The 12,117-nt window shown below is 37.2% G+C and overlaps 2 protein-coding genes across 2 annotated transcripts; one reads left to right on the forward strand and one right to left on the reverse strand.

The window, feature by feature from the left end:
• The first annotated feature begins 238 nt into the window (after positions 1–238).
• Positions 239–1,174, forward strand: LOC105861327 (olfactory receptor 10A7-like). The gene has a single exon (XM_012746720.2). The coding sequence runs from the start codon at positions 239–241 to the stop codon at positions 1,172–1,174; it is 936 nt and encodes a 311-aa protein (XP_012602174.2).
• An 8,370-nt stretch (positions 1,175–9,544) lies between these two features.
• Positions 9,545–10,477, reverse strand: LOC105861315 (olfactory receptor 5AR1). The gene has a single exon (XM_012746706.2). The coding sequence runs from the start codon at positions 10,475–10,477 to the stop codon at positions 9,545–9,547; it is 933 nt and encodes a 310-aa protein (XP_012602160.1).
• Between the last annotated feature and the right edge of the window lie 1,640 nt (positions 10,478–12,117).

Here is a 12,117-nt window from a genome sequence, read left to right on the forward strand (position 1 = left end):
TTAACTCTGGTCAGTATTTGAATTTAATAGTCTTATCTCATGAGAATATTGTCTCCTAATCAGGAGAAAAAAAATTCCATTTGTAGTGTAGATCAGCTACTTGAGACACAATCTCAGACCAAGATTTCTCCATATTTTCTTATGTCTTGGATTTCCAAAACTCTGACATAATAATAGGGCATTTGATTTTGTCTTCAAGTGAGTGAATAGTTATATGAGAGGAAGGTGACCTGAAGAAATGGATTCCATAAAAACGAACTTCACTGTGACTGAATTTGTTTTCCTGGGTCTCTCATCTCAGCCAAAGATGCAGCTTATTCTTTTTGTTATGTTCTTGCTCTTTTATTTATTAACAGTATCTGGGAATATTATCATCATTACTATTATCCAGATAGAACCTCGTCTCCAAACCCCCATGTACTTCTTCCTCACTAATTTGTCCTTCCTGGACATTTGCTACACGTCCACCAATGTCCCACAAATGCTGTCCAACATGGTGGGGAAAAAGAATACCATCCCATTCTCTGGCTGTGCTACTCAGATGTACTTCTCCCTCTCCTTTGGAATGATTGAGTGTGTTCTTCTCGGTGTCATGGCTTATGACAGATATGTGGCCATTTGTCATCCTCTTCATTACACTGTCATTATGGATCGTAACACCTGTGTCCAACTAGCACTCATTTCCTGGTCCAGTAGTTTCCTGAGTTCCATGGTTATCAATGTCCTCACCTTGAGTTTGCCCTACTGTGGGCCCAATACCCTGAATCACTTTTTCTGTGAGGTGCCTTCTGTCCTGAGGCTGGCTTGCACAGATACCTCACTCATTGAACTCGTTGTTTTTATCTTCAGCATCATCATCGTCTTCATCCCTTTCCTACTCATTGTTGTTTCATATGCTCGGATCCTTCAGTCTGTTCTCAGGATGCGGTCTGCTTCTGGCAGGTACAAGGCACTATCCACCTGTGCCTCCCACTTGACAGTGGTAGCATTATTTTATGGGACTGCCATCTTCATGTACATGAGACCTCAGTCGAAGTCCTCCCGGGCTGGAGGCAAGATCATTGCAGTGTTCTACACAGTGGTCACACCCATGCTCAACCCCTTGATTTACAGCCTAAGGAACCAGGATGTGAAAGGAGCTTTAAGAAGAGCTATCACGAAACAGAGGACATGAGAGCTATTAATGGGATACTAACCTTCGCTGTTAATTACCTTATGAATATGAAGTGGGAGAGTAAAAACAAATGGCTTTGGCACTCAATACCTGTCCTGCCACTCATAAAAGTGACATAAATCCAGAGGCAACCTGAACACAAAAAGTTATATCTTCCAGGGTCACAAGCAGAGCTATAATGTGTAAAAACAACTCCCTTCATTGAATGGCGACTATTTTTTTTTTATTTCCAGATATTCCAAGGGTACAAATTTTAGGTTATGTATATTTCCCTTGCCTCACCTGAGTCAGAGCTTCAAGTGTGTCCATCCCCCCGACGGTGCACACTGCACCCATTAGGTGTGTATAGACCCATTCCCTCCTCCCCCCTCCCATCTGCCTGACACCCAATGTATGTCATTACTCTATGTGCACTTAAATGTTAATCAGTTAATAAAATGGCTACTATTTTGTTACTCACTGAAAAAAAAAAACTTATTTCTTTAAAATCACAGGCTAACAAAAATTTTAAAAAATAAATAAAATCACAGGTATCTGAAATACATTGTTTGAAATTATATCAGTAAGATAAAAGATAGTTCTTCTACCAATATTTATTTATTTACTTTTCTTTCCTTATATCTTTATTCTATAAACTATTTTCTTTTTTTTTATTTCAGAATGTTATGGGGGTACAAATGTTTAGGTTACATATGTTGCTTTTTCCCCGCCTGAGTCAGAGCTTTAAGTGTGTCCATCCCCCAGACAGTGCCCACCGCACCCATTAGATGTGAATATAATGAAACTATATTTAGAATGGGAAGAAGACAATTGTAATTTCAAGCTTCTAATTTAGCTATTAATGTGGGAAGTCATTTCTATGGGCCTTCTTTTAAAAATGAAATGGTTGTCAGATTATATAATCTCTAAGTATCTTTCTATGATGTGTCTATCAACATCATCACCATATCTATTATCTCTGAAAATAGGTTTACTATAAACTTGGCAAAATTTATTCTGAAATGGGTTTTTAATTTTCATTTTTTGGACATAACTTGTTTATTTTAATAATGATAATGCAGTGATGAAAGGTTTTAATATCATGACTATTGGTATAGAGGGTATAATAACCATTACTATCATACACCATGTTACCATTTTTCCTAATCTATATCTTTCCTCTTGAAACATGAAAACATCATTTAATACCACAATTATAAAGTATAAGGATTATAAAATGGTGAAAGGGAAATATTAATAATTAATACTAATTGTGCCTCATTGATATCACTCTTTCAACATAACCTGAAATCTGAAATGCTTCTTTGGATGTCATGTCCTATTTTGCCTCTTTTCTTCTACCTATTCATGTTATGGTGACTTCTCTAGCTCACTTGGCCTTGCAAAGATTTAACTCACCATAGTCATAGACAAATGTAGCTCTTTCAATGGGTGCTTCATAACATAATTTTGTATAAATCCTGATTAATGAATCTAATCCAATCACCAGGCTAAAGATAGCCACAAATCTAGTCCTTTATAGAAGTTCCCCAAACTTTTTCCCCAAATCTCATCATGTATGCCACTTTTTATAGTGCTATACACAACTCTAGAAAATACTGGAGTAGAAATCAGCAGAAACTAGCTCCAGTTTCAGCTCTACATGCAGAAGCTAAGAGCACATCTGCATGCCATTTAAACTTTCATGACTCCAGTTTCATAAGGTGAAGAAATAGGTTACTAATACTCCCCTATGAATCTTAAAGAACTCATATATATATACATATATAAAACTCATATATATATGTATATATATATATATATAAAAGTTCTAATATATATATATATATATATATAGTAGATTTCCTGAGACCTGAAATAAGATTTAAGTTTCAGTAGTTGTTCTCCAGCCCAATAAGGTATGGTCATTCATTTGTTCAATGAACATTTGTTGCTCACTTCATACATTCCAATACTTGAGGATAAAAAAATGAGCCTTTCTTAAAGTCTCACAGTCTACCAAGAGAGTCATCATATTAAGGTATATATGTTTTAGTGTTATAGTAGAATTGCATAGACAGTACTTCTCTAGAACATTGGAGATCAACCACTTATTAAACCTAGACTTGTTTCAATACACTACATCAGCTTTTCATATAGTTTAACATCTGAACAAGAGAGTTTTTGTGAGTGAAGTGTAGCACTACTGATACCTCCTTCAGGACAATAGTCAAAAACCAAAACTGCTTTGAGCAAGAGGGACAACTGGCTACAATAACATTATTTTCTTTAGTCCTCATAGAAACCCCATTCTGTAGGTGTCATTGGCACCATTTTGCAGATGAGAAAACACTGGAGGGTGTTTCTAAAAATGATTTATAAAAGCATTGATTCTATAAATTGATTGATTTGTGACATGAAACAGAAGTAGGCATGTTCCAGGTGGGTCTGTGGATTTTGGAGCAAAAGGATTAGCATAAGCAAAAGTATACACAGGGGGAAATGCATGGTATACTTAGATCGCTGTGACTTGAACTTCTAGGAGGTGAGATATGGAAGGGAATGGCTGAGGATGAAGCTGAAAATGTGGAATTTCCTATTTCACCTGTGGCTGCCATTCATGGTGTTGCTTCATCATGGGCTCTGGTCTAGTCTCCTAAAGTCAGGTCTGGTGAAGAAGCTTGCTGTCCTCATTAACACTTCATTTAACAGAGTTAAACACGCAGGTACCAACATGGCTGCTTCCACAGTCCCCCTTGTGGCTGCACAGTTTTGTAGTGCATGTAGATGTTTAAAGCAGTGCAGCCAAAAACATTTCTTATTACTTGTTTCTTCACACAAATATCCTTTAAGTGTCTATTATGAGCTTATTATTATGATGGGAAAAACCCAGATGCATCTTATACAGTGCCTTGCTTCAAAACATTTACACATGATTACAATACTCACACACAATCATGAGTTACAAATTGAGGGATTTTGCTATTCAGAAGAGAGTGTTTTCTACCAGCCTAGTAGATTGGAGAAAGAGGAATTTCTGAGGAATGGTATGTAAGCTGGTCTTTAAAGGAAGAGTTTGGACTTCCTGAGTCATGAAGTTGAGACTGTCAAAGGAGAATGAAGTAGAGGATGTGGAAGTAGTGGATGAGGAAAAGCAGAATAATACCAAACAGATGGTTTAGAAAGAAGTTCTGAAATACAAAGAAAAGGACTTTGGCAATTTTGTATTTCTAAATTTAGGCGACAGGGCTATTTATGAGATCCTTTGGGAAACTGAGACCCTAATAATTTCAGGTATCCTCTCCAACATAGAGATTGAAGGCAGGGACTTCAGGCTAAATTCTTCCCTTGGCGTAAAACCAGACATGGGGCTAAATGTAAGAGTTTTATTCAAGCCCCATTAAGAAAAGCACACCATCTGTGCCTGTAAACCTGATTCAAGTAGCCAGAGCCTACTCAGATTTATAATACCAGCCTAATGATTATGTTGCTGTACTTGTTTCTTGAAGTTTGCTCTGCTAATGGATACGTGATAGAAATATCTGTTCCCCAAGTGATAATCTCCCACATACTTATATTGATGCCAGATCAGTGGGCTACATTTCAGCTTCATCACTAAACCCTCCTACTGGGTACTCAGCCCTAATGGCCCATGGACATGCCCCACTGTTTCCAGCCCCTTTGCCTATATTTACTGTTTTCTCCCTCTCGTACTCCCTACCTCATTTTGCTTCTTTCTTTAGATTCTGGTCCATGATTTAAAGACAACTCAATGCCCCCTTCTCCATAATGCCTACCCTTGTCTCCCAAGAGGATGTGCTATCTTTCTAGGATCAGTTACCAAAGCACTTTGCAATCTTCCTTTTTTTCTTTTTTCTTTCTGTCTTTTTTTTTCTTTTTTGGTGTTATTTTTTCCTGTAATACAGAGTATTTGCATTCCTCTTATCTCCCTATAGGTGTAAACTCCAGGCGGTCAGGTATATATATCTTATATTGTCCACCAGGTCTTAAGTACAGATCGTTTAGAAACTTCTCACCTGAAGTCATAAAGCTGGAGAGTAGAGAAAGCAGAATTCAATCTCAGTTTTATCTCACTCTGACATCTCTGCTCTTAACCATTTCTGCATCAGTTTTTGCCAGAGCCCCTGGTACAGGGATTATCAACTCTTTGCTGATTTTAGGAAACAAATTCATATGATTATGCAGCCTGTTATAGAGACTATGATTGGCATGTTTACCATTGTTTGATTTTATTACTGGAAAAGATTTTTAATATGTGAAAGAGAAGTCAGGACTTTTCAAACATAATGAATTTATTTGTCTCTTATTTGGGCACACTAAGAGGATAGATAAGGCATAAAAATAGTCCTCATTTTATTGATGAATAGACTAAAGTTCAGAGACCTTACAGGATTTATTTAAGACAATAATTGGTGGAACTGGGACTAAGACCAAGATAATCGAAATTTTATCCATTTTTATCTTGTCATTTTTAGGTTTATCTCAATACTTCTAACAATTACGTGGAAAATAAAACACTTAGTTCCTTTATGATGTTATATCACATTGATGGCATAATTATATATAGTTAAGATATAACTGAAGGAAAAATAGAAGGAATTAATGTTTATTAAATATTTTATGTGACAGATTTACAGAGATTACAGCATACCCTTTGAAAAATGCTAAAAGGTGAGCATTATTATTCACATTGGTAGATGTAGAAATCAAGGCTTAAAGAGATAAGTAAATTGCCCAAAATCACATAGTTAAAAATTAGCAGAACCTATGTGAGGAATATTTCCTAAGTAGTCCAAGACAGGAAAGTTTGTCAGAAATTAGTGAGAAGTTCAGCCTTGAATCCATTTTTTTATTCTATTACTTAACTTTGATATGTCTGTTGAGGTATCTGAGATTTAGTTTTATACTTTTTAAAATGAGGACAATGACTATCTCTAATGATTACTATAAAACCTCTATGAGATTTAAAGTTCTTTTTCTATTGAGTGAATACAAGAAACAAGAATAAAAGGTAATCCTTTAGCAACAAGGTCACTGATGAGAAATTTAGAAAGGGAATTCAAAGATCTTCCTAATTCTAAGGCAACTGCTTTTTCAATTATAACCTACATTAATATTTTAGTTAATGGGATAGGAAAGTCCTATTTCTTTAAAATATCACACAGTATATATGATTTACACATTTTAAGTATAAAGAAAGATACATCTCTAGACTGTTTCTGGACTGCCAAATCTACATGTGTCCATTAGCCATAGGCTGTTCTTTCTGCATATGTGACACCAAGGATGTTTTGGAAATTCATGAAATACCTGAGTAAATTTACACCAGATCATTTCCAACTCAGGTGCAAAAGCACCAGTAGGAAGCCTGGTAAATCCCTAAAACTACTAGGTGCCTTTTCATGATGAATGAGGCTGCTCTTCTCTTTAGGGCAACCATTGTGTTTCCGAGGCCTTTAACTACATTGCATTGGAGGAAGGGTTGAGATAAAGAGATTAATGATTGTAAATATTTAAAACTGATAGTGTGATGAAATTTCAGCACCTCTAAGAAAAAGTTAGCTTTTCCCATATTTCAATCTGCTACCTTTACTTGCTGCTGCTACCTGGCAGTCTTTTTTTTTTTTTTTAAGATTCTTTTTTTATTTCAGCATATTATGGGGGTACAGATTTTAAGGTTTCAATAAACGCCCTTTCTTTCCCCTCTCCCCCCACAAGTCTGAGTTTCCAGCATGACCATACCCAGATGGTGCACATCTCACTCATTATGTATGTATATACCCACCCCCCTCACCTGCCCAATACCCTATTACTGTAGTACCTATGTGTCCACTTAGGTGCTGCTCAGTTAATACCAGTTTGCTGGTGAGTATATGTGGTACTTGTTTCTCCATTCTTGGGATACTTCACTTAGTACTATGGGTTCCAGCTCTAACCAGGTTAATACAAAGTGTGCTATATCACCGTTGTTTCTTAGAGCTGAATAGTACTCCATGGTATACATATACCACATTTTATTAATCCATTCTTGGATTGATGGGCACTTGGGCTGTTTCCACAGCCTTGCAATTATGAATTGTGCTGCTATAAACATTCGAGTGCAGGTGTCTTTTTTGTAGAGTGTCATTGAATCTTTTGGGTAGATGTCCAGTAATGGGATTGCTGGATCAATGGTAGATTCACTTATATCCCTTTAAGGTATTTCCATATTGCTTTCCACAGAGGCTGAACTAGTTTGCAGTCCCACCAGCAGTGTAGGAATGTTCTTCTCTCTCCGTATCCACACCAGCATTTATTGTTTGGGGACTTTTTGATAAAGGCCATTCTCACTGGAGTTAAATGATATCTTATTGTGGTTTTGATTTGCATTTCTCTGATGATTAGAGATGTTGAGCATTTTTTCATGTTTGTTGGCCATTCTTCTGTCTTCTTTAGAAAAGTTTCTGTTCAAGTCCTTTGCCCACTTTTTAATAGGGTTATTTGATTTTTTCTTGCCGATTTTCGTGAGTTCTAAGCAGGACCCACACCTTTCACCTTTCACAAAAATCAACTCACGCTGGATAACAGACTTAAACCTAAGGTATGAAACTATTAGAATTCTAGAGGAAAATGTTGGAAACACTCTCCTAGATATTGCCCTAGGCAAAGAGTTTATGAAGAAGTCCCCAAAGGCAATCACAGCATCAACAAAAATAAATAAATGGGACATGATCAAACTAAAAAGCTTCTGCACAGCCAAAGAAACAGCCATGAAAGTAAACAGACAACCTACAGAATGGGAGAAAATGTTTGCATCCTACGCATCTGATAAGGGGCTGATAACTAGAATATACTAATAACTTACGAAAATCGGCATTCCTGTTTTTAATTGAAGATTGGTAGATTTCAGAACATGGAAAGAGGAATTATATCCTCTTCTCTTGTCAATCATTGATACATCAGGGTTAATGAGACTTTGTTCATTTGTTTGTTTGTCTTATTTTGAGACAAAGTCTCCCTCTATTGCCTAGAGTGGATTCCAATGGCATCATATAGATTGCTGCAAACTCAAACTCCTGGGCTCACACGATCTTCCTACTTCAGCCTCCTGAGTAGCTAGGACTACAGGCAGCAGCATCATGCCCAGTTACTTTTTCTACTTATTTATTTATTAATTTTTTTGTAGAGATAGAGTCTTACTATGTTGCTCAGGCTTGGCTTGGACTCCTGGCCTCAAGAAATCCTTCAGCTTCTCAAAGTGCTAGGATTACCGGCGTGAGCCACCATACCCAGCCAATGAGACTGTTCTTTGGCAAGGGCCTGGACAAGATGGTGGAAGGTATGGAGACCCATGGCACCTGAGGAAAGGCTAGGGTCTGATTACAATTAGAAGACAGAAAACATATTTAGATGGGAGCAGGTAAACTAATCTTGCCGATGTTACAATCTTGCTAAAATTAGCCTTATGAGTTGCTCCAAACTATCTTTCTTAGAGTCCCAGAGTTCTGGGGCTTCTCTGAGGGCTGAAAGGAAGCCAATATATGAATTTGACAAAACTTAGATTGCCCATCCCTTTTTAATGTTAGGCAGAGAAGATCAAATGGATCCAGTAAATATTAGGTAAAACTAACCTCTTCACTAAACGAAAATCAGAGGACAGGCAAAACGGGTCCCATCAATGCTCACAGAACTAGTTAGCAGCCGAGCCTAAGCCCCCAGCTCTTCTTCTTGGACTTTGCACAGTTGCCGATTTTGTTATGTGTGGCAATATATTCAGAGAGATGATAGAGCAACTGCAAAACAAATCCCTTATTGTCAACATGTGTTTTATGTTTACACCCTCCAGAATCTGGCACACACCTAGCACTTGCAATTTTGTACTAAATACATGGATGAGTGGATCTCAAACTGAGTTAAGTCATCCCCACACCAGCCTCTTTCCCCATATTTTCAACTACATTTTCTCTGACTTCTTTTCAGAGTAGAAACATTTTTAACATTTGAACTTGGCATTCTTCATGATGCTGAAAAAAAATTGCTTTAGAGTTATTGGCTATTTCTTTCTCCTATCAATTCCTGCTGAAAATTCTAATCAATATTTAATTTCTAATCAATATGTAAACAAACTTTAAGTAAAAAAAACAAAACAAAAAATACTAGTGTATCTTGCTCAGTTCGTCTTTCAAAAATATTAATTGAATTTATATTCTTTGCAGATTGTAGTGTTGAGGGTTACAGAAAACCCTTCAGAATTTAAGATTCACTCAGCAAGGAGATGGTAGCTTGCATAGTATTTATTTGAAATTTATTTGCATCTTTTATCTCCTGCCATCATCCTTTTGGAACTATGATTTACTTGTGGCAAAAATGGATTTTCATTTTTTAAAATTATTACTGAGATTTTTTCCCAAATAGTTTTTGGAAAGCAGCTTTTACATCCTTATTCCTCAAACTGTAGATCAAGGGATTCAACATGGGGATGATGACAGTATAGAACACAGAAGCCCACTTGTCTTGGTCCAGGGAGTAGCTGGATGTTGGCCTCAGGTACATAAACATGACTGTGCCATAGAAAAGTGTGACGCCTGTCAGGTGAGACCCACAGGTGGAGAATGCCTTCAGACGGCCTTCACCTGAGCGTATTCTGATGATTGCAACAAGAATGAAGGCATACGAGATGAAGATGATGAGTATGGTACTGAATTCAATGAAGCCACACAGACTAAAGAGCAAGATCTCACTGATGTAGGTGTCTGAGCAAGAGAGGGCCAACAATGGTGGAATTTCACAGAAGAAATGGTTGATGATATTGGAGCTACAGTAACTCAGGCTGAAGGTGAGGGACGTGTGGGCTATTAAACTCACTAGACCAGCCAGGTAAGAGCCCAGCATGAGAGCCAAGCAGACCCGCTTGGACATGAGGGTGCTGTAGTGGAGGGGCCGGCAGATGGCCACAAAACGATCATAGGCCATGGCAGCCAGGACATAGCACTCAGCGTCCACAAAACCTACAAAGAAAGCAAACTGGGTGGCACAGCTAGAGAAGGAAATAACTTTGTGCTTTGTTAACAAGTCAGCCAGCATCCTGGGGGCAATGGCTGTGGAGTAGCCCAGGTCGACAAAGGAGAGATTGCAGAGGAAAAAATACATGGGTGTGTGCAGCTGAGTGTCTGTTATAATCAGGATAATCATACCCACATTCCCCACTACATTGACCAGGTAGACAACAAGGAAGACCACAAAGAAGATGATCTGCAGCTGAGGGTCCTGTGTGATGCCCATAAAGATAAACTCAGTCACCACTGAGTGGTTTTCTTTATCCATTGTTCCAATTGTATGTGTACTTGGGTTTGGTTTATCGATGAATGTAGTAAATTCACTGTCTCAGAAAATATTCAAACTAAAGATAAGCAATCATATGTCAGAGATATAAAAAATGGATATATTTCTACAATAAATGAAGGCTTTTTGGGGGGGTGATTCTTAAAAGTCCTTCCACTAATTAGATTCTATGACTAATAATAGAATAACTCTTCTGCTCATGCCCAGTTACAACAGGAGAAGACATTAGCTTTTTGGGAATGGCAAGTTCCACTTCTTCAATGACCTGTTGCTCTGAAGTCATTTATCACAGGGTACCAGATGTTTGACCTGGTCTGTACAATTACCCATCACATTAAGTAAAGAAAAGAAGGTTTGATAGTTCTTTCATTCTTTCTAAAACAGAGAAATTATAAATAAAGATAAACATTAATTTTCATTCCAGGTGAACATAGATAAGAAAACAAATGATCCAAGGATCTCAAAGTATAACACATCATATATACATACAGAAAGTAAAATACTTAGAGCAGAAAGTCAGAAATATAAGAAAAGGCAGTAGAAAATAATAACTTTTTAAAAGCCAGAAGTTACTATTTACTATATACCACAATTTATTGAATGCTTTAAATGTGTTACATAATTTCATCCTCATAACTCTATAAAGCAGGTACCATTGCCACTTATATCTGAAAAAAACAAGGCTAGATATTAAGTAACCTTAACAAAGTCAATAGCCAGTAAATAACACAGCAGACTCTGTGTTAGAGTCTGCCTGACTCTAGGGTCCATTTCACTTTGTTGCCTTCTGATGTTATATGTGCTTTGATAGAATTTAAATCCCTATTTTTGCACCTGTTTGTTTTTCTTGTCCTGTCAATCATGGGTGGGCACAGAATTAGTCCTTTGGTTTCACTGATCTTAAGAAGCATTCAGGGTGAGACATGGGGCATAATCAGGGTGAAGACACAGCTGTGTCTTTGGACAATTTTATTCCTTAACCAGAAGCTATTGTAGAGTTCAGCTCAGAGTTAAGATTCAAAGATGCCTCACTCAGGGGGGAATAGAGAGAGTGTTATCCAACTCAATGATTAGATAGGAACATGCTTTTGTTAGGCTTTTTTGTTGGATGAATATCTGATCAATTGCAGAATTTTAAGAGGGCAGTGGGTAAAACCAAATCCATTTAAACCAAACTAAAATAAAAGACAAAGTAATTTAGAAATAAGTAGCTGAATAGTACTCCATGGTATACATACACCACATTTGATTAGTCCACTAAAAAAAAATGGTGACCTAGCACCTCTTCTATTATCCTGGATAGAGCTGGAACCCATTCTACTAAGTGAAGTATCACAAGAATGGAGAAACAAGTGCCACATGTACTCACCATCATATTGGTATTAACTGGTCAACACTTAAGTGTACATATAGTAATAACATTTATCGGGTGTTGGGCAGATGAGAGGGGGGAAGAGGGAATGGGCATGTACACACTTAATGGGTGTGGTGCATACCGTTTGGGGGATCGACACGCTTGAAGTTCTGACTTGGGCAGGGTAAAGACAATATATGTAACCTAAATATTTGTACCTCTGTAATATGCTGAAATAATTTTTTTTAAAAAAGAAAGAAAAGAAAGA

This window comes from Microcebus murinus, chromosome 4 (genome assembly GCF_040939455.1).
Source record: "Microcebus murinus isolate Inina chromosome 4, M.murinus_Inina_mat1.0, whole genome shotgun sequence".
NCBI classification, from domain to species: Eukaryota; Metazoa; Chordata; class Mammalia; order Primates; family Cheirogaleidae; genus Microcebus; species Microcebus murinus.